We start from the raw sequence: 23,253 nt of genomic DNA, 5'->3' as shown, positions 1-23,253 counted from the left end.
CTTATTGTTAGTAGTTGAGGAAAATATCTTGTGTGTATTGGCATAAAATAACATGGATCAGTGGGACATAGATTCCTAATAATTACTGAATGGAACATGAGGGTTAAAGGAGCGGTTTGTAATTTAAAGAGCACTCGGCTTCCTGTGTGGTGGATTTCAGTTGCAGTGGCATGCCATTCCACCTCCTCTGTTGAAACTGCGTATGCCTTTGTGCATTGCATATTGGGGAAAAGTGGCAGAACTAAGCAACTTTGTTTCTGGCCAGAAAAGTGTAAACAGAGGCCTGATATGAAGAAGCTAGGGACAGCCACTGTATAGCATTAATGCAAATCATATTCAAATTATATGAATATTACAGGTCTAGAGTCACTTTTAAACATTACAAGCTACAGATTTAAGTGGCTTCAGCATACATGAGGTGCTCATCTTAGGAATAATGCCTACAGGACAAAAGGGCAAGAAAAACCAAAAGGGAAGTTTCAGCAAACCAGCTGGGCTCAGACAGCTGCAGATACTTAAAAAAAAAGAGGGCAACAAAAAAACAAGCCTCGTCCAGTCATGCTTTGCACACCCTGAGCTAGTGAGCCTGCCTGTACTCTTGCTGTGCGTGTTGACACAGAGCCACTGAATGCTAGGTAATTAACAGGCTGGCACGTTTATTTGGGCTGCTTTCAGCTCTGCTTGTGCTCATAGCTATCAGGGGAGGAAGGAAGAAACTGGTTAGCTCCCCGATGTTTTCCTCATTTTATTCAACGCATTTATTTATTTGCTTGTTTGTGTGTTTCTTTGTTTGTTTATTTGTTCGTTCATTTGTTCAGGGTTGGGTGGAGGGTGTAGGGCATGATGGCACAGCAAGTAGCATTGCCAGCTCCAGGGTTCTGGGTTCAATCCTATGAGCTCCGATTACTGACTATGTGGAGTTTTGCATGTTCTTCCTGTGTTTGTGTGGGTCCCATCCGGAGTTTTCAGGTTTCCTCTTACTATACAAAAACATGCAGGTAAGTGGACTGGTTATGCTGGATTGCCCAGTAGGTGTGAATGAGTGTGTGAATGTATGTGTGCATGGTGCCATGCAATGGACTGACTCCCTCCTTGAGCCAAGTGTTACCAGGATCCACCATGACCCTGACCAGGATAAAGAGGTTACTGAAGATGAATGAATGAACTTATTTATTTACTTTTTTAAATCAGGGGGAAATACAGTTAGGTTTGACAGAGTGAAACGTTTGCTTTAAAGGTAATTTTATCTACAAAGTTTATTCTTTTTCCTTCAACTGTGCTAGAATCCAGCAGATTAAAAGTGAACAGGAGACACACTGTTGCTCAACGCCAACACTTGACCTTCTCTCTGCTAGCCCTATGCCCCCGCAATAAAGGAACAATTTCCTGGTTTAAAACAAAGTCCCCTTTTGGCATGTAGCATCCAGGAAGCAATAAATTTCTGAGAACGTCCAGAAGCACAGTGCTTGGTATTATAATGTAAACTGTGAGCCTTCAATGGAATAATTTAGGCCATCTGAGGCAAACTGTGCATTCTACTCATTACATATGCTGCCAGATTAAAGGAACATTTCCTCCCAAATGGCGGTTAAAGGCAAATAAACACATGTGAATCAGCCGATTATTTGCAGAAAGCCAATCAATATGCCAGACTGAATTCATTATTAACATGCATAGATGATATTTTTTTATTACACTGCTATTGGTTTTAACTACTTGTTAAAGCCTAATCCTACCAAGGACACTGCCATAACTGCAGATAATTTGATTAATGGACTTAATTAGGTCAGAGACAGTGTGATGTATCACACTGGGTGCGGAGGCCTGTGTTTACTTCCTGAAATATAGGCAAAAAAATGGAAAATTATACTAATTGTTATGGAAAAAAGATATAGTTTTTTAGAATTTTGTCCAAATATGCATTGACCAGAGAATTAGCATAGCCAGACTGTTGGCCCAAAACTCCATAAATGACTAAAATGAATAAACAATAATTAATTATTATGCATTTTATACTTGACAAAAGAAAGTTGCCAATATTAGGGTATTGTGTTAACTGCCAGAAATCTGGAATGTTTTGTCTACAATAAACAGTGTTAATGAGCATAATTAAAATGTTCCATCCAAAATCTTCCATGAAAAAAAGACATTCTTGAAGAAAAAAAAAAAAAGCCTGAACACTGGCATGAAATGTGGATGAATTTGATATGTTGGAATAATTTGTGAATTGACTAAATAATATGGTTGCTAACCAACTGTGATTAGTTTTCTCAAACATTAATGTTGCCTCAGATATCAGACAAATAATGTTGTATATTTAGTAAAGGAAAATTAATTTGTTAATCATTAGTGACTGCAATGGATCCGGGTTGCGATGGATCCGGAAGCTTTTCCAGGAACGCACTCTGGTGGGATGCCAGTATAGTGAGGTGGCAACTGCACTACCATGCTGTCCCTATTCCATTTCAAAAGAAATAATAACTATTTCATCGACTATATACTGTAGATTAATTAATTTGTTCACCAGGGCTGGGTAATCTGCTTTGAAGGAGCCGGTTATCCGTTTGCCCTCATTTCTATTCTGGCCTTTTCTTCATTCTGTACAGAAAGAAATGATAAGGCAAGAGAAGAGGGATAAGCAGGAGCAAGCTTGAGAAGTGCTGAGCACATTGCAAAGAGGAGACATATGTTCAGGAGCACGATAATCCGGTTTAATGCTTCCATCTCCACATACATAGCAACATCATCATCAAGGCAAATTTTGATAATATGAGCCTGTGTTTCACCTGTTGGTCTTGTTTCACATCTTGGCCTTAAGTTATTAACCAAATTCTTTATTTTCCTTTTACAATTTTACAGTGATTAGATACGGAGAACTGTGATTTCACAGAGTAATACACAAATGGTTGGTACTTTAATTCACCACACATTACAGAAATTGCTGAATTATTCATGCTGTTTTTTAGCACTTTTTTTTTGCTAATTTGCTGCTAACAACACAGAATGTCTTCACAAGTAAATTAATAAGATAATAGAATATCCTAGTTAAGGATATGAGTGGCTCAGTGTAAACGTTTTCTTGTCAGGCAATAGCACATGTGTGGCAAGAATTTGCCTAATGAAAGCATTAAGTGAAAAAGTTTTACTCAAATAACCATATCATTATTTGTGCCTTAATACTTTCTAGAGATCTGAGGTAACAACTGCTGTGCAAATCCATAATTATCCTGAGGGTGGACCTGAAAATGTATTTTCCATCTGCTCTCAATTTTTTTTTCACACCCTTTTATACTCCTTAGAATTTGCTGTGTTGCTAACATGAGTGTTCACTTAACCTAAACTTTTCTGACTTTACTTGCTTATATAGATCTGTATGTTCTGTCAGCAGAATAAGCGCGTTATAATCAACTCAGCTAACCGTTAAAAAAAAGAAAATATGCTAATACAACTGCAGTATCTGTTTCTTACAAAGAAAGAATTTGAAATGGTGTAAGGTTACATACACATGGTAGGGAAATAAAAAAAATTCCTTAAAAGGCATAATGAAGAGTTTGGCTAGACTACACCAGACACAGAAATATTAAAAAAAAAAAAGGGGGATGAAATGTTTTGATTAACATTTCTCCTTACAGCACAAACGAACAGAACACGAAATGCTTCATGTCACTATCAATACATCTCATCAGGCTTTAGTGAGCAGATTTCAGACAACACCTTAATCCTTTTTTGTCTGTGTGTTCCATAGCCTCCTGCTCAGAGTTCAGCCCTTGATGTGCTTTGGCAAGAAGGCAAATTCCCCTTCTGGTGTGACACTTTGTGCTAGTTAGAATTACAATAGCATAACACAATTTTCTTTTCTTATGAACACACTTTGCTGTGGATTGACAGAAACTAAACATGGCAGATCATTCGTTCTTCTTGCGCCATAGTGACAACTGTAGCTTATTTACATGCAGTCACACTGCAGATTCAGAATAATGTGCTTGTCTCTCAATCGAAGAGATTAGCTTTATGGTTCATACGCCTATCCTGTCTACTTGCTGGTTTCCTAATGGCTTGGTCCCAAAATATTTAGCTTAACATTAGAATGACTGAAAGACTTGTCATTACAGATAACCAACATTCGAGAAATCCATGAATGTCCACTTATGTGATGGACTGATGAGAAGAATGCCATTGTTATAGTTTGGTGCCAAGGCTACTTGGAGATACAGAGAGGCCCCTTCCCAGCCCTTTCAGCTGGCCTTTTGCCAGTGTAAAAGCAACAGAACACCACAAAATCGAAACCCAACAGCATGACACAGTACTTCACGAAGGCCAGAAATGGTTACACAAGTATCAGGAGCTGTTTCTAGCTGAGGGGACGGAGTTGGTTTGAAGAGAGGGGAAGTGGTAAGACCATGACAAGAAGCAGCAAGGGCAAGTCTGGTTGGAGGTGGGATGGTGATCTAGAAGCGTCTGCATCTAAGGGAGCACGATCTCAGAAAGAGGCAAGTAGGTTTGGGAGGAGAAGGGTCAGGAACACGGGTCTGATCTCACTCACGGTAGAAAACGTATTCCGTGTAGCTGGTCCAGATCTTGTCATCAGTTTGGTCATGTGTGAAAGCACATGTGCCTGTTGAGTTGCATGCCACCATGTGAAAACCAGCATCAGCCAGCTTGTCGAAAGCCTGTTCAAGGAAAGTGAACTTCAGGTAGTAGCGGCAGGTGTACCGCTCCGGCGGCCGGTCAGGATCACGGCTTTCATTCAGGGTTTCCCCAAAAACCTCTTTGGCCAATGACGTCTTCCCACATACCATGATCCGGGCCACACGCCGGAACTTAGCATCGGTTTGGCTATCACGGCCCAGTGTGTAGGAGCCTCGGTAGCCAATGGTGATGAACCCAGTGCGCTTGCCGTCGCTGGCTGCTAGGCTGCTGCAGGTCGCTGTTCCCAAAGACGCCAGGTTTCGGCTGGCATCAGCACTGGGCGACGACTCCTCCGGGTCACTCTGGCATCCATCATCGCCAAGTGAGTTCTGCTTGGTGATCTTTGGAGCCAGAAGCTTGACTAGCTCAGGAAGGTTGAAGTACTCAGCCTCTCGTTGTAGTCTTCCTCGCTCTGGGAAATGGTCAGGCAGAACAAGTTGTTGGTCTCGCATGTAGTCCAGGATATAGCGAAACAGGAAGCCATCACGGTCGACAAAAAAGCGGCCCTTGGTGTCACGTGCCAGGCTCTTGGCGGTTTTCTGGCTGAACATCTCCCATAAGAGTGAGTCAGGAACACTAGTCAGAGTCGAGTAACGAGTTATGTATACCTGGCCCCCTACATTGAGTTCAATAATCTCTGGAAAGGCCAGCTCCTCTGAAATACCACTGGAATTATCAGGCAAAGCCATGCTGATGAAATTGTTCAGGCAAGCCTTCGGGAGGAAAAACTTTGCAGTCGAGTATGAACCCCAAGCCTCTCACTAACACTCTAATGTTAGTCTAAAGAGGCGCAGAATTTCACACCAAGGAGCCAAGGAATTAATTCGATTAGAAGACAGGTTCTCTTTCAAACCTACACGAGTAAAATTAGGATTGTACACAAAATGCAAGATGATCCACTTCACAGCAGCAGATTTACAGGATTTGAATTCAGTAGTCCTTTTGAGAGAAGAGATAAAAACAGGTTTAGGATAGACAGACGTGTGTCCTTCTGTCCTTCTGTCCTTCTGTCATGCAGTTTCACTCAGTTAAGGAAAAAAAATGTTTACATACAGCTCTCTCAGAAGTCTGTTACTGTTTCCTTGCTTTTACAGGTCTTCTCATAAGCGTTTAAACTATGTCCATAGCAGTCTTCTCAGCCTCAGCCACTTAAACAGTAGAGAACATGGCGTGAAAAACAAACATAGTGCTGAAAAATAACGGAAAACGTAAAGAAACAAATGTATAAACATACACGTCGGGATAAACACCTTCCATAACTGATGCTGTATGAGACTGAAGCGCTGTTCCCTTCGCTTCTCTCTCTCTCTCTCTCTCTCTCTCCCTCTCTCTCTCTGCTACAATGCTACAATACTCCTGTGATTAGCCCCGCCCACATTGCAGCGACGTCACGCACATAGTGTACTTGTTAGAAGTGTTAAGGTTTTCTTCACTGGATATTGTAATTTTTAAATTTATTAAAAAATTAAGATTATTACTATAAACCCATCTGTTCTTTTCATTAAAAAAATAAAAAATGATAGCAGATAAAATGATATTGTTAGACTCTTTAATTATCACATAAGTTATTCAAATAGACCTCTAAAAACAAATGGTTTGCTTTATATGTGTATTTTGTATTGTTTTCTCAAGCTTGGATTTTTTCTCTCTTGAAAATAATTGATAATAATTCATCTGCGTTAATACCGAGCAGAAAACTCTTTCTATGTGCAACACTGACATCTAGTGGACACACAGTGTAGTGCGTGACTGGTTATTACTAGGCAGCTCTGAGGAAGTTGAAGATGAGTTCTTCTCATGGAAGTGTGAGATGTTTTTGGTAATTCATTCATTCTTCTTCAGGAGCTGGCTTATCTTATTCATGGTAGCTGTGAATCCCGGGAACACCGAGCGTGAGACGGGAATATACGTACACCCTGGATGGGACACCAGTCTCAGAAGCAGAGCGCGCACACACACACACACACACACACATTCACAGCTAGGGCAACTCAGCATAACCAGTGGCATGATTTTGGGAGGTGGGAGGAAACCAGAGATCCCGGCGGAAACCAAGGCAAACACAGACAGTATCCCGAGCTCAGGATCGAATCAGGGACAGTGGATGTGTGAGGTGGTAATGTTACCTGATCCTCTATGCTGCTGAAAATAATCAGGGGACTAGAGACAAATCTACAGGAAGGGCTGTGGCCATTAGTAGTCTTCAGTTTTTTTTGTTTTTTTTTTTGGAACGAGGTACAATGTGTTGATCAACCTGGCATGGACTTGACCGTACACATACAACAAATAACTCCCAGTAACCATATTAATGTAATTTTTTCTTATTCAAAGGCTAAAACTTCAGTGTGGAAATAATAATCAGCAACAATATAAATCATAAAAAAACATTTAAAAAACATAAATTAAAATGTCCAACCATTGATTTGGTAAAGTTTTCTGTAAAGAGACATTTATTTTGTATTTTTGGAAGGAGTCTCCAGTGTCAGCACTTTGTAAAGGTGGTAAAGCTGTTCTTTTAAGGACAAACTTCAGGACTGAGGACCTCATTTTTCCACAAACATGATAAGCTGCATTTTTTTTGTAATATTTGCTTCTATTATTAACTGCTATTAACAGCTATAACATGAGTGATAACAAGAAGAGGTTAAAAGTATGACGTGTCACTAATTAAGAAATAAAAATAATGTAATCATTGGCAAATTGCTGTGGTGTAAGTGAAATAAAACACTTTGGGATGTGCTGTAATTGGGAAAATAGTCAATTTTGGGGTGGTAACAGTAATTATGCTCTGCTTTGGGCCAAATCACACCATTCCATCGTTGATTATTTTCCCATAACAGCATGGCCTGTCATGTTTTTTTATTCTCTACATGCCATATTTTCCTTTTTTGTATCAGAAAAGTTGAGATATTGTTATCACTGTCCTTGGGCTTAACTGATGAGGACATCTTAGAGATACAGAAAATGAATAGAGGGCCTTGAAATCTGCTGACGCTAATTCAGATAACACTCTTAATTATTCAGGGCATAATGTACATTGTTTCTGTAACCTAATCACATTGTAATCACATTCACACAATCTAACTGAAAATGATTTCCTGATGAATGGCTTAGCGGAAGCCAAACTTCTCAACTATATACAGTGTATACTATATATCTGAACTCAGAAGCTACACAGTTTTCTTAGGAAATGAGTGTGAATGTGAAGATTGACCACCTTCTCTCTCTCCACCTTCTAGTCTCTCAAACTACACAGTCTCTGTATTTAATTCTGTAGTTTAGGCCACTCCTTAAATTTGTTTAATCCTATAAAACAGAAGTTGGAAGTGGGAGTGAAATGGAAATGTCTTCTTAGTGCTTACACATTGTAGATGGCACAGATGGCACTTTCATTTTCTTTATTTTCAGCCTTTATATTACATTTTGATTTATAGTATAGGCACTTTCGGCTGCTCATCCATTTTAATGGCTTTATGGAAATCTCACTAAAGAATCACATGAAAGAAGCTGTAATTGAACATCTGTCATCTTGCCTTGCATTTCATATCCAGCACGAATACACTCTGGGACCCTGGTTTTCTGTTTATGTTAGCTGGTAAACATTTTGAGCATTGAACGTTATTTAAATACAAATCCATTGTCTCAAAATATATCTTGTTATTTCAAATATAGTCCAAGTGAGATGAAATATTTAGGTCAATAGCTGGTGTATCGACATGGCAGGTGAAATGACATGATAAATGTCATGATAAACACTGGATATGGGCTTATTTAATAAACTTAATTATTTATGACATCCATTGAAAGCCATTTAATTTATAAGCAGCCTGAAGTATTAACTTGAGTCTCTATGGCCCAAAAACATGCAGAATTTGAACAAACTATCTCAAAAATGCTAAAACAATACTATTTTAGGTAGCAGATTAGATAACCACTGCAGGTGTGAATTCTTCAGTCATTTCTCTGTAGACTATTTACTCACTTTTTTGCTAACGTAGACCTGTTACATGATTAAAGAAATTCAAATGGGATCAGCTGACATTGGCACAACATGCACTTTTTCCAGCTCTTAACTCAATTAATACAACTTGACGTAACTGTAACCTTTACTCAGTTGAAGTACATTCACAGGCCACTTTATTAGGAACATCATACTAATACTGGGTAGGACCTCAGTTGGTTTCAGAACAGCTTCAGTTCTTCGTGGTATTCCACAAGGTGTTGGAAACATTCTGACTGTATCACATAATGGCTGTAGATTTATTAGCTGCACACGTTGCAAACCTTCTGTTCTACCACAACTCAAAGGTGACTGGTGGAGACCATTGACACTTAACTCATTGTCATAGAGACAGATTCAGGCGACTTGTGCTTTGTGTCATAGCACATTTCCATGCTGGAAGTAGCTATTATAAGATGGGTAATGGCTTTATTGTGGCCATAAAGGGATGCACGTGGTCAGCAGCAATACTCAGGCTGTGGCATTCAACCAATGCTTGATTGGTATTAAGGGCCCAGTGGCCTCCAAAAAACTTTCCTCACAGCATTGCACCACCACCAACAACAACAACAACCTGAATGAAACAACCTGCTGATATGTGTGTGTGTATGTATGTGTGTATATACATACATACACACATACATACATACATACATACATATATTCAAGATTACTGTCACATGTAGGGAGCAACCAGTACTTGCCAGAAATTGCTGCAATTCTTCTGCATCTGTGCAGCCTCCCTGGACAGTTTTAGTATTTAACATGACTTTGAATGTGATTGGTTGATTCTGAACACTGCCACCTTCCCATTATAAAAGGCTGTGCACACTTATGCAAGCTGGGTATTAGAAGTTTTTTGTTTTTCTTTTTTCCCCTAATACATTTCTGTTTGTGTTTCACTTGATTTCACAATAAAAAAGAAAAAGGTTCTGACATGGTTTAACTCATTTTTTTTTACATCACATATTTATACATATCCGAAGCCTATTTATCCAGAACACACCCTGGGTGGCACACCGGTCCATCACAGGACACCGTGCACAGACACGTTCCCAGACTCATTCACACCTAAGTGGAATTTAAACCAATTCACCTTCATGCATGTTTTTGCGAGGTGCAAGGAAACCGGAAAACCTTGAGGCGTATATGAGGAGAATATGCAAAACTCCACAAAGACTGTAATCCAAACTCAGGATTGATTTGAGGACCCTGGAGCTATGATGTGGCAGTGCTACCCACTGCACCACCTGTGCCAGCCGTGAACTAATATAATTAATCACTATGTACGCTTGCTGGTCACTTTATTAGACACACCTACCTTGTTAATCATCTAGTAGGTATACAATTAGAGATTAAAGATCAACTTTTCCATGCACAGTGTTTTCAATCATTCTCTAACCTTCAGCAGTGTCAGTTCTGACCATGGCACTGCTGCTTTTTGAGTATTTTTGGATGACGACTGTTCTCAACCTAGCAGTGACACTGAGGTGCTGCTGTGTCTCGTACATTCATACTGGCACCACACACACAGTACCATGTCAGTGTCAATGCTGTACAGAGAATCTGTGATCAGTGGTGGTCCCTTTCCATTGATCAGTTGATCAGAGGGAGGTGGACAAATAACACAAGATAGGCTACAGTCAGTAACTGTATTCCTACAAAGTGTGCCTAAATGGTAGGTTTATTTGATACATTTGCAGTGCAGTTTCAGACAGATTCACTTGATTTGAGCGTCAATGACCAGTGCTCTCTCCCACCCTCAATACCACGACTGAGGTGAGACCCTTGAGCAAGGCACCGAACCCCCAACTGCTCCCCGGGCGCCGCAGCAAAAAAAGGCTGCCCACTGCTCTGGGCGTGTGTTCACGGTGTGTGTGTGTTCACTACTGTGTGTGTGCACTTGGATGGGTTAAATGCAGAACACAAATTCCGAGTATGGGTCACCATACTTGGCCACAAGTCACTTCACCTTCACCTTCACCTTCATTTACTGCAGTGTCTAGTGTTATCTGTTTTGTAAATGCAACACCTTTGATGTCTCAAATTAATGCTGCGCCATGTAAATCTCTGCACCTTAGGATGCATATCCACTGCACTGCAGTCTAGGTTTTATATAATATAAAACACATAACCCATATGTAATATAGATAAGCTGCTTGTCACTCTGATTCATACATTCCCTTGTAGATGAAATGCAGCAATAATATTTATATTGTATTATAATTATGAAATTATCAGTATGTTAGTATCCCATAAGTGCAGTGTATATGAAATACAACACAACAGGCCATGCTGTTATAGGAAAATAATCTATGAAAGGGTGGTGCGATGCAGTCTGACACAATATCACCCAGAAGTGGATTATTTTCCAATAACAGCACAACCTGAAGTGTTTTATTCCTCTTACACCACCATGATTTGCCAATGATTACTTTTTTTATTTATTAATGAGCAACTCTTCATGCTTTTTTAACCTTTTATAGCTACATTTAATGTCATGGAACATCCACAAGACAGATTAGTCCCTGTTATCATTTACGTTACAGACACTATAAACTGTTGTTCCCTCATCATCTCTGTTATACTTCTTTCTTGAAGTTAACGATAGATAGATAGATAGATAGATAGATAGATAGATAGATATGTGTGTGTGTATGTGTGTGTGTATGTGTGTGTATATATATATATACAGCCGAATTATTGTCAGAGCTGCTGATTATAGAAAAATAATCAACAATTTCTGACCAATCAGATTCGAGAATTCGAGAAACAGTGACGGGGTGTAAAAGACAGCTTTAAGAAGCGGAAACTTTAATGTGGGCGGGTCTTATAGCGTTGTGGGCGGGGTTATCTGTTGATGGACAAGTGATAGAGGTTATCGCATGATTCGTAACCAACCCCATGCGACTATTTTAGTTCCGAAATAAAATGTTTCGAGAGTCACAAGTCCTGATGCCGGTATCTGATACCGCAGCTGGAGTTAAGTAACACAGCTGTTTGCTGCACATCTGTCCCTGTGTTATCGCAGGGGATTTAGTGAATAGAGGAGCGCTCGCGCCAAACGGAACGTTGAACCCAGAGGGAGGGGACGTGACGTCACCGCGCAGGAACAGCGTGTGTGATCGCGCGCGCCATCGGAGACCCGAGAGATCAACTATGGCGGAAAGGTAGGGAAGACGTGCACCTAACAAGGGGATTCAGCATCAGCTAGCTAAAATCTGACCGACACACCAGCCTCCATCTGCTCAACCGGAAGACTTTCTGTCCTGACGCTGTTGGTTGTGCGCAACGCCAGGCCCCGGAACACGAAAAGATGCCGAATATTAAGATTTTCAGCGGGAGCTCCCACCAGGATTTGTCTCAGAGAATCGCCGACCGCCTCGGACTCGAGCTGGGGAAGGTCGTCACGAAAAAGTTCAGCAACCAAGAAACATGGTAGGTGAAACCCACGCTTCTCTAGAATTGTCGCATGTTACTTTTACGTTCATTTGGCTACGAGCATCGTTTACCGAGTGCTCTCGGAAGTTGTAGTTCTGATCGTCAAGTCTGTCCTTCCACGTGTAGCTGCGGAAACTACAACTCCCAGAATGCTCAGCGCAACAGCAGGATGCGTTCACTTAACATGGGGAAACTAGCACACTGTTTAGTGAGCGCATGCTTTAGGATGGATGGATGGATGGATGGATAGACAAATGAATAAATAAATACTCGGTATTTTAGTTGCTAAAGAGTTAAAAATAAAAAAGTAAAAAAAAATCAATGTTATCCTTTGTATTTAAATTTATTCTGTTGTTTCTTCTTATCTGGATGTCTAGTTATGTGTATAATGTTTGTTCTGTACATGTAGCATTTAATTAAAAAAAAAAAAAAAAAAAAAAAAAAACAGACTCGCTGTGCTCGGTTTTATTGTGTAGCTTTAGCAGGTTTAGCATGGCTTCATGGTGGGAGTTCTTAAACAAGTTCTGCTGTGAATTCAAGTGAAAATAATTCCCCTAACCTCGAATAAACGGGTATTTTAATACGAGCTGCTGAACCGCTGTATTAGTTCCGCTGGATTTGACGTGTATGTGGAACAGACTGAGAGGTGGTGTTTGGTGAAGTGGTGTTTAGTGGTGTTGAGAGGTGGTGTTTGGTGAAGTGGTGTTGAGAGGTGGTGTTTGGTGAAGAAACTGTTGTGGGTGCTGCGTGTTGTGTTCACTTGGCGCTGAAAGTATCATGAATGTCACGCGCAGCCGGTGACGTAGTTCCACTATTAAAGCTAATAGACACAATGCTGTTGACAAATTATCCACCAAAAGACACAGAAACAGGTATCAGTGAGCAATGCTGGAGACTTAGGGCTGCACACACCTATGTGTTCAGTGTGATACAGTGATCAGAGGTGTGTGTGTGTGTGTGTGTGTGTGTGTGGACTGATGGCTGACTCTGATCTGATCCTCACACTCACCAACCATGTGGACATGTCTGTAAGCTTCTGCTGCAGGTTTTGGGAAACTTCAGAGATTCAAAGCAGCCAGTTTGGTTAAGGTCACTGGGTTACTGATCAGAAGGTCAGGGGTTCAAGCACCAGCAAAGCCAAGCTGCACTGTGGGGCCTTTGAGCATGGCCATTAATCCTCAGTGCTCCAGGGTGGGCTGTCTCATGGCTGACCCTGCGCTCTGACCCCAGCTTCCTAAAGAATTTCACTGGGCTGTAAATCCATTTCAGACCATTGTTATTTAAAAAAATAATGCGAAAATAAAATGAGAGAAATTTCTCGTGCATACAACACAAAGCCCTTTTAAGTAATGTAAAGCATAGCTATGAACAACAGCAGAAGACCACATCAGGTTCTACTCCAAGAATCTCAACAATCACCCAAACTAGACAGTTGAAGACTGGAAAAAGACTAGGTGGTGTTGTTTTTTTTTCTTCTAATCTTCAACTGTCCAGTTTTGATGAATCTGTGCCCATGATAGCATCAGATTCTTGTTCTTGGCTGACAGGAGTAGAACCCGATCTGGTCTTCTGCTGTTGTAGCTCATCCACCTCAAGGTTCAATGTTTTGTGCATGCTGAAATGCTTTTCTGTTCACCACGGTTGTAAAGAGTGATTATACCAGTTACTATATCCTTCCTGGCAGCTTGAACCAATCTGGTCATTTTCCGTTGATCTCTCTCATCAACAAGGTGTGTGTGTGTGTGTGTGTGTGTGTGTGTATACACTCCTGACTATCACACCCACATATGCTTGTTGAACATCCAATTCCAGATTTAGTCCTGCTTTGTTATAATGTCGCACACTCAATGTTTTTTGGTTTTTGCACCATTCTGTGTAAACTCTAGAGACTGTGTGAAAATCTCAGGAGGTCAGCAGTTTCTGAAATACTCAAACCAGCCCATCTGGCACCGACATCCATGCCACGATCAAAGTCGCAGAGATCACAGTTTTTCTTCATTCTGATGTTTGATGTGAACATTAACTGAAACTCTTGACCTGTATCTGCATGATTTTATGCCTTGTTGTGCTGCTGCTGCCACGTGATTGGATAACTGCATAAATGAGCAGGTGTTAAGGTGGACGGTGTGTGTATATTGGCCATATAGTGTACATTACTTCAAATATCCCCTTGCTGAAAAATCCAACTGAACAATAAAGTTTTCTTAGGAATAATTTGTCTACAGTAGCAGGAATTCAGAGCCTGTTTACGTTCTACTAGCACTTTTAGGTTTACAACAGTTTACTAGACATATGCTTTCTTTTATTTCATTAAGTCTTGAAGGATCATGTAGACCAATATAAGTGTATTAAATGATCAGTGTTAACCAGACTCCTTAAACAATATGTGCTACTAGGTTTATAATATAGGCACTTCAGGTACAGTCACTGTGATTGTGTGTGTGTGTGTGTGGAGTTTGTTTGCCTGTATGATTTGCATCTTGCCAATCTTCTCAGATTACACTGAGACAGCAGATTATGATCGTTTTACCAAACAGTAGGCTTAACTTTTGACATCATGTTTGCGCAGCGTGGAGATTGGAGAGAGCGTACGTGGCGAGGACGTGTACATCGTACAGAGCGGCTGTGGAGAGATCAACGACAACTTGATGGAGTTGCTGATTATGATCAACGCCTGCAAGATAGCATCCGCCTCCCGTGTCACCGCGGTCATCCCCTGTTTTCCTTACGCCCGTCAAGACAAAAAGGATAAGGTGAGGCTGCTCATGTCTCGCGTAGAAATGTCCAATGCAAATATAACTCACACATCCTGCTGTTTGCGCAGCGTGTTTACTTTGGGTGTGAGGAGCATGTCCTACATCGGTGAAAAGCCAATATTAAACAGTAATGTTTTTAAATTAAAAAAATTAAACTTTCACAAGTTTTCCACTTACCTCAAATGTTAACGTTTGCGTAGTACTTATTAGGGGGTCGTAAACTTGTTAAATTGCTTGTAGCCTTTGAAACTCCAAAAAAAAAGCCAAAATTGGTATTTTTAAGGAATACTCCATAATTTTGCAACTAATTTCTTTCACATCCTTATATAATGTATGTGTAATTACCATGGACAAGAATTTTGACAGGTTTCCCTGCATTGAAAAGGAAGAGAGATCCTATTACTTGCAAATAATGGAACTGAAAACCCACACGTACAGTCCCTTCCGAAAGTACTGGAACGGCAAGGCCCATTCTTTTTCTTTTTGCTAAACGCTAAAGACGTTTGGGTTTGAGATCAAGCAATGAATATAGGACAATAGATCAGAATTTCAGCTTTCATTTCCTGATATTCACATCTAGATGTGTTCAACAACTTAGAACATGTTTGAACCCACACATTTTGTTTGAACCCACAGATCAAGTGATCAAAAATACTGGAACATGTGACTGAGAGGTGTTTCTTGTTGCCCTGGTGTGCTCTGTTAGATTGATTGTTTTTTTGCATTTCAGAGGACTTAATCAGGGGGAAAAAAAGTGGAAGGTTTTATTGAGGTTTCAAATGAGCATGCATTTCACCTCCTGAAGAAGAGACTGAAGGAAGAAACCCCCCCAAAAAAAAACAAACAACAACTGAAAGAAGCTGCAGTACAAGCCTGGAAAAGCATCACAAAAGAAGAATGCAACAGTTTGGTGATGTCATTGGGTCGCCGGCTTGATACAGTTATCGCACGCAAGTGATATGCAACAAATATTAAATGTTATTTACTTTAAGACTATCTGTTCCTATACTTTTGCTCACCTAAAAATTGGGTGGTCTGATATGGTGCAAATGTGCTATGTTCTAAGCTGTTTAACACATCTAGATGTAAATATCAGGAAATGAAAGCTGAAATTCTGATCTGTTGTCTCATATTCATCTTTTGATCTCAAACCCAAATGTCTTCAGTGTATAGCAAAAAGAAAAGACTTGGCCTTGCCACTTTCGGAGCATAAAGGCAGTCTCAGTCTAAGGGTAGATGCTGAGTTCTGTAAATAAACATTTAAGATGTTCAATATTAATAATGCAAAGATATAATGCAAATTGAAAACTACAACCATTACACACAGTAATAAAGGGCTTCAGATGAGGGAACAGATTTGAGGGAAAGTCTTGGTGAAGCTGTACAGTAGTACATTTAAAAAAAAAAATTATTTCTGATTAATTATTGAATTTTGTGGCATCTGAGCGAAATCAGACCCACACAACTAACCCCGATTTCTTTTCTCTATAAACATAGTCTTATATCCTAAAGGTATAAGTAATATTAGAAAGATTTCGAGCATCATTTATAATATTTTTTGGCTGATGAAATCATGACTGTGTTCAACAAAAGTAGGTTTGTTGCATAAACTCAGATTAAAGAACTGCTCTTAACCTAAAAAACAAGTCTGTTCTTTTTCAGTACAGGTAAATGTTCAGCTTTTTTTTTTGTTCAGAAGTAGTGGACAGGTTGATTATGACCATCTCGTACATACATACATACATACATACATACAGCTGTTATGGGAAAATAATCCATGACGAAAGCAGAGAGGAGTTACTCGTACCATCCGAGTTGATTATTTTCCAATAACAGCACATCCTGACGTGTTCTATTCCTCTTGAACCACACCGACTTGCCAATGATTACCATTTTTTTAAACAAAAAAATAATAATTAAAGAATGAAAAGCGCTTTTTATCTGCTTATAGCTACATTTAAAGCTGTAGAATGTATGCGGAACGTGTTAATTCCTGTTATGCAGCTATAAACAGTAGTTCCCCTTGCTTTCTCTTGAAGCTAATGAAACCAGGAACTGCGGCTTGTTACAAGAAACTAACAAGACTTTCCTGTGTCTGAAAACTTAAAGGAACATCTTTACCTCTGACTGCTACAACGCAGTGATACTGGAGACTCCTTCCAAAGAATATTAAATAAAAGTCTTCTTACAGGGGCAGGGTGGCTTGGTGATTAGCAAGTTTGCCTTGCATCTCCGGGGTTGGAGGTTCGAATCGTGCCTCCACCCTGTGCACATGGAGTATGTATGTTCTCCCCATGCTTCGGGGGTTTCCTCCGGGTACTCTGGTTTCCTCCCCAGTCCAAAGACATGTGTTGTAGGCTGATTGGCATTTCCAAATTGTCTGTAGTTCCCCGCAACCCTGTGTAGGATAAGCGATACGGGAAATGGATGGATGTCTTCTTACAGAAAGCTTCACTATATCAATGATATTTTTCTTCATTAAATAACAATCCATTTATTATTACGCTTAGATTACATGGAGCTGTACAAGTCCCTGTGAATTACGTGTTACTATCAAAATGTTAACGTAACAGAGCGTTAATATTAACTTTGCAGTTGGATCTATTGTCAGAGCTGCTGTTGTAGAAAGTTAATCGACCCCATCTGACCAGTCGAGGAACTCCACAGTGCAAAATTTAAAGAGCTGTTGGATGCAAAACCTCGTCAGTAATTCGGTCTGTAGAGAGTCAGTGCACTGTATAGAGAGGTAAGCATGTGTATAGCACACATCTACCGCCATCTTCACCTTATTGTAATCCAAGTTACAACTTGTTTACACTTATTTCCACTTAAATTCACATTATGAGGTACCGAGATCACCGGTATCACTGCTGTCGTATGGACAGTTTATTAGACATGAACTATCCTCACATCCAAGCTACTTCAAAAAAATAAATAAATAAAAAGGTGTATATTTGGAGCCATTCTAGTTTAATTTCATTAATCTAAGTTAATTTAATCTTTAATCTTTGCATAATATTAGGACATTAAAAAGCTTTCTGTATGTACATGTATATATGTATATCATATTGCCACTATTATTAGCAGTATGTTGATATAAAGTAAAGATTCAGAGTATTGTCGTAAGTTTGCATTCTCACTGGTTATTCCACAGCGCTGTTGAATTCTGGACTCCGATTGGTCAGACAATGTTGATCAAATTTCCGTAAAGCAGGTCTGACAGTAATTCGGTGTAATTCAGTTCACAGGTTTATAGTCACATGTTCATTCTAATATGTTGCCTTTTGCATAGTAATAACTAATTTATAGAGACTTGTATGTTGGATGCATCACATAATCTAGGCTTAATAGTAAATATATTTTAGTAAGCTGTTATTTAACAAAGAAAATGGAATAATTGTTGGCATAGTGAAGTTTTCTGTAAGGAGAAACATCTATGGAAGGAGTCACGGGTGTCAGTACTTTTCAGATTTCATTTTTCAGAGATTTTTCAGGACATTGTCATTCATTAATAACTCGCAAATTGTATTGCTTGGAAAATCACAGTGGTATAAGAGGAATAAACACTTCAGGATGTGTACTTATTGGAAAATAATCAACTTTCGGGTGGTAACCAACACCACTTCACGTTCATCATAACAGCACACCCCATTATCTTTTATTCCTTGCTTATGGTGTGTTTATTTTTTTTTCCTCCTTCTTCCCCCTCTCTCCTCCATTCAGGGTCACATTACCCATCAGAATGAATATTTGGTGGTTCTTACATCTTCCGTTCCATTTTCTTTTATTGTTTTTATTAACCTTAACATACAGACAGACTTGAAAACTTAGTAGTGATCCCCCATCTTTTTTCCAAAAATGCTTAGAATGTTTCATTTTACTGTACTGTGAAATGTCTAAAAGGTCATATTTGTGTTTTTTTTGTGTTGTTCTGTATTTTTATACAGAGAAAGGCATTTTATTAATTGAAAGTATTATCATTATTAGAGCCGAGCGCCAATCTCCGCCAAGCTGGTGGCCAACATGCTGTCGGTCGCAGGAGCAGATCATATCATTACCATGGATCTGCATGCCTCTCAGATACAGGTGAGCTGGACCTGAATCTGATTGCTGCGTGAATTTAATCTCTTTTAAGCCGTCTGGCTGCTCTCTAAATCTGGTGTGTGTTGCAGGGTTTTTTCGACATACCTGTGGACAACCTGTACGCTGAGCCTGCTGTGCTGAAGTGGATTAAGGAAAATATCCCCGAATGGAAGAACTGCACCATTGTCTCTCCAGATGCTGGAGGAGCTAAAAGGTCTGCATAGCCTTTTCTGTCTCGCCATTACACCGAATTCAAGATCACCTTCGCATTCATTTCATTTATTTAAATTTCGGGACGTGCAGTGAGGTCCAACTCTTCCCTGAATAACCAATAAATGTGTTGTTGAAAATGTTGGAGCGTTATTATTAAGATAAAGTTCATGTTTTCCTTGTCACGTTTATTTCAAAGCTCAGCCATGCCATGTGTCAGTCAACCTCACTGGACAGGATTTTTTATTTTTAATATTTATTTATGAGGGATTTTGTAATAAAGATGAACATTTCACTCTGGAAATTTTGTAGAAGAAATAGAAGACAGGAATCAAAACCTTGACAGAAACAAAGACTCTGCAACCCTTAAATAACACATGCTCATTTGCACACAAATAGATTCAGCGTTTTGTTTTGTTTTTCTGTTAATTCAGCTATGTGCTCTTTTTGCTATGTCAACATTGTTTTTTTTTTCATGCGTTGACGTAATACTTACATTTTAAAGTGTTTTTCCACTGGCAGGGTCACGTCTATAGCAGACAGGCTGAATGTTGACTTTGCCCTCATTCACAAAGAGAGGAAGAAGGCTAATGAGGTGGATCGCATGGTGTTGGTGGGAGACGTGAAAGACCGGGTGGCTATCTTGGTTGACGACATGGCTGACACATGTGGTACCATCTGCCATGCCGCTGACAAGTAACTCACACTTTTTTCTGTCTACTGCACTTTACCTTAAGAAGATTGTAATAAGGAATCAATAAAAGTAATGGCAGACTGGGACGACCACAGTTCTGCATCATATCTTTCATAACACCTCTTATTAAAATGATCAGTTAATTACAAAAGCATTCATGAGCTGAATTTGTTGTTGGAAGAGGAGGAAAAAAACTAATTTCACTTGTAGAGGTCTCTGTAGAGTTTGACATTCCCCAAGTCAAAATAAGTCACTTTTATTGTCCTACTAGGGATGCACCAAAATATTTGGCCACTCTAAGTTTAAAAAGCAAGAGATTTGCCAGGCAAAATTTATATTGATAACATTTTCTAAGATTAAATCAAAAATGTTAAATTTACCTTGTAATCGTAATACACTGGAACATCTCCAGCACCTTGTTCAGTTTTGACCTGATAGTTTGTAACTTGTTATATTTCGTTATATATATTTATATATTTCGTATATATTTCGTATATATTTTGTTTGTTATAGAACTGCTTTGCACAAAGACAAAATACAATAACTACATTTCTACATTGGTAGAAACTCGGTTACGAAAATTGAATACTTGAAAATCTTATGCACAGAAAAAATATATAGGCTAAAAGTTAGAACATTGTTATTGTCAGTGTAGTTACTGTGGTGTGTTTTTTGATAACGTGCTCAGGACCACATTTTCGGGACCTTGTCTCCCAGAAAGATTGACTAATCTTGTCAATCTTGGCTAGTGCTAGTTCCCAAAATATAAACAAATTAGTAATAAGACTGTGATCATGACCAGGATAAAGCATTTATTTACACTGTTTCAATGAATGAATGAATGAATGTGGTAAGTGTGTAATGCTGCAAAAGCACTGAATCACACCTAATACACCCCTGTGTTAATCACTGTGTTTTTTTCTTTGCCAACTCTTACTTGCATGAGAGTAAAAACTTTCCATTCCCTTAACATGTTTGTTGGGTAACAATCTGGTAACCCTGAGTCCATACACATGGGGAAAAAATATTGTGGATCAGTGTACATGTGTACACCAGCCTACATGTAGTGCAAATAGTGTGCTGTTAATTGAAACTGAGCAAGTTTTCTTTCTCTCACTCTCATGCTTCTAGGTTAATTTCAGCCGGGGCTACCAAGGTGTATGCTATCCTTACCCATGGCATTTTCTCAGGGCCCGCCATATCGCGCATCAACAACGCCTGCTTCGAAGCTGTAGTTGTGACCAACACCATTCCACAGGAAGAGAAGATGAAGCATTGTCCCAAAATACAGGTTGGATGCCAGACATATATTAAATGAGGCTGTAGGAGAAATGCTCAGAATTAGTACAGGTGTATGATTACGCAAAACAAATGAACAAACCATAAAATAACAGCAAATAAAAACAGAAAAGCAGCGTTAAAGGGGTGGGAGCTGTTGTACGCTTGTCACTACTGGGTTAGAGCCAGTGACTATACTGTATAGATCGCTTCAATGAGAAAAACAGTAACGACGTTTCTGTGCATGTCCGTTCCTAAAACGTTTCTGGTTGCGCCTTTTTTTAAATGTAAAGGTGTCAAAACAAAACAATTAGCCTGCAATTTATTAAACTCCCGAGAACTGAACAAACAAGATATGTGATTATTGTTTGTAATTAACAGATCCTTTAAACAATGTGAGAAAACCTAAAACATATGCCTGAAGTGACTTACCCTGATGTGCATCATTACATTGTTGATATGGTGTGTGTTTACATCGGAGAAGCACTGAAAGTGATCCTTTCTTAGAAAATATTCAAGTCAACCTTTATTTATGGTTATTTATGATTAATAAATAGATACCTTTAAATGCAGTATCAAGTATATACCTATTTCACCCTATTAAAGGACCTATTCAAAAGCTATAGAATAAAAATTTTTCAAAGAAGATGTAAAAGTGACTGTTGAAGAAGCTGACCTCACATGGAAAGGGAGACTGTTCCAGAGTTTAGGACCTACCACGGTAAAGGCATGATCACCTTTGGTTTTATAACGACAACTAGGAACTCTCAAAAGAAGTTGATCAGAAGACCTGAGCACTCTAGTGGAGGAGTAAGGAAGAAGATGATCGCAGATATATTGCGGCACGAGACCAGAAAGTGCCTCGTAGTCATAAAGCGGAATTGTAAAATCAACCCTGAATTTCACGGGAAGCCAATGATAGGCGTGAACTATCCATCCATCCATTTTCTGTACCGCTTATCCTACACAGGGTCATGGGGAGCCTGGAGCCTATCCCAGGGGACTCGGGCACAAGGCGGGGGACACCCTGGACAGGGTGCCAACCCATCGCAGGGCGCAATCGAACACGCACTCACACACTATCGACAATTTGAAAAAGCCAGTCAGGCTACAACACATGTCTTTGGCCTGGGGAAGGAAACCGGAGTACCCAGAGGAAACCCCCAAAGCACGGGGAGAACATGCAAACTCCACGCACACAGGACGTGGGTGGGAATCGAACCCCCAACCCTGGAGGTGTGAGGCAAATGTGTTAACCACTAAGCCTCCATGCCCCCAGGTGTGAAATATTTGCTCCTATAATGCGGATGGCATCCGTATTGTGTATTGTACAGTTGGAGCAAGTCAGTTGCTGTCTAAAACGTACTCCGCATGGTTTACTGCTCAAAGGAAAGGGAACAAACAGACACTCCACGTGCATAGCTATGTGAGTTAGCTAGCTAATTGGTTTCTTGTTTGGCAAATGAACGCATTACACATTTCAATATTCACCCATTTAGGATAAAACATGCAGTTTGCATTGGCCTTTGGTTTAAAATGTCTATGATTATCAGATTAGGCTTGGTAGCTTGTAGTAATATTGCTGCAATTCCTGTGGCTGTGGAACAATATGTAAGGGAAGGTGTAAATGTCTTATTCATCATTGACCTGAGGGAATATCCTACAACTGAACAACATGGTTCAGTGAATTATGGTTCATTATGGTGAATTATGGTGAATTATGGCTATCGTTTTGAACACCAACTGGATATATCCGAGGGCTGGATTATCTCAGCCTGTTTTAACTTTAAAGACTAAAGAAACCTGACAATTACTAGCCTCTAATTAATAAAATGCTTGCTTGCTTCTGATCTCAGATGATAGTGATGTTTTCCGCTTTCCAGGTCATCGACATTTCAATGATCCTTGCAGAGGCTATTCGGAGGACCCACAACGGCGAGTCAGTCTCGTATCTCTTCAGCCATGTCCCCTTGTAACCCCTCCTCCATGCGCATCCCTTTATTGTGCTTTATTACCAAAAAAAAAAAAAAACAAGGGAGCCTGACCCCAAGTCCTCAATAACCTGTATCTGACTGAGACCCCAAAGGAATTTAACCTTCTGT

At 39.7% G+C, this 23,253-nt stretch overlaps 2 protein-coding genes across 3 annotated transcripts; one reads left to right on the top strand and one right to left on the bottom strand.

Annotated features, from left to right (window-relative positions):
* Window positions 1-2,697: 2,697 nt before the first annotated feature.
* Window positions 2,698-6,028, bottom strand: kctd12b (potassium channel tetramerisation domain containing 12b). Its single transcript, XM_026940788.3, has 3 exons — window positions 5,924-6,028; window positions 5,743-5,837; window positions 2,698-5,628 (listed from the first exon to the last, which is right to left on the bottom strand). The coding sequence occupies exon 3, from the start codon at window positions 5,376-5,378 to the stop codon at window positions 4,536-4,538; it is 843 nt and encodes a 280-aa protein (XP_026796589.1). The 5' UTR covers window positions 5,379-5,628; window positions 5,743-5,837; window positions 5,924-6,028; the 3' UTR covers window positions 2,698-4,535.
* Window positions 6,029-11,623: 5,595 nt separating this feature from the next.
* Window positions 11,624-23,201, top strand: prps1b (phosphoribosyl pyrophosphate synthetase 1B). 2 transcript variants are annotated; one of them, XM_026940551.3, is made up of 7 exons: window positions 11,624-12,127; window positions 14,700-14,883; window positions 18,874-18,972; window positions 19,059-19,183; window positions 19,702-19,875; window positions 21,005-21,164; window positions 23,035-23,201. In XM_026940551.3, the coding sequence occupies exons 1-7, from the start codon at window positions 12,006-12,008 to the stop codon at window positions 23,125-23,127; spliced, it is 957 nt and encodes a 318-aa protein (XP_026796352.1). In that variant the 5' UTR covers window positions 11,624-12,005; the 3' UTR covers window positions 23,128-23,201. The 2 variants fall into 2 exon arrangements, with proteins under 2 accessions (XP_026796352.1, XP_053091469.1); XM_053235494.1 differs by lacking the exon at window positions 11,624-12,127 and adding an exon at window positions 15,617-15,836.
* The last annotated feature ends 52 nt before the right edge of the window (window positions 23,202-23,253 follow it).

Source organism: Pangasianodon hypophthalmus, chromosome 7, assembly GCF_027358585.1.
Source record: "Pangasianodon hypophthalmus isolate fPanHyp1 chromosome 7, fPanHyp1.pri, whole genome shotgun sequence".
NCBI lineage: Eukaryota > Metazoa > Chordata > Actinopteri > Siluriformes > Pangasiidae > Pangasianodon > Pangasianodon hypophthalmus.
Note: the sequence above shows the minus strand (reverse complement) of the source record. Positions and strands in the feature narration are given on the sequence as shown.

What these genes read in the sequence shown, in the direction of transcription:
- kctd12b (XM_026940788.3), bottom strand. Translation starts at nt 5,378, where the DNA reads ATGGCTTTGCCTGATAATTCCAGTGGTATTTCAGAGGAGCTGGCCTTT.
- prps1b (XM_026940551.3), top strand. Translation starts at nt 12,006, where the DNA reads ATGCCGAATATTAAGATTTTCAGCGGGAGCTCCCACCAGGATTTGTCT. An exon ending in ATCTGCCATGCCGCTGACAA is followed by an intron (nt 19,876 to 21,004) that starts GTAACTCACACT and finishes TCATGCTTCTAG; the next exon opens with GTTAATTTCAGCCGGGGCTA. An exon ending in AGCATTGTCCCAAAATACAG is followed by an intron (nt 21,165 to 23,034) that starts GTTGGATGCCAG and finishes TCCGCTTTCCAG; the next exon opens with GTCATCGACATTTCAATGAT.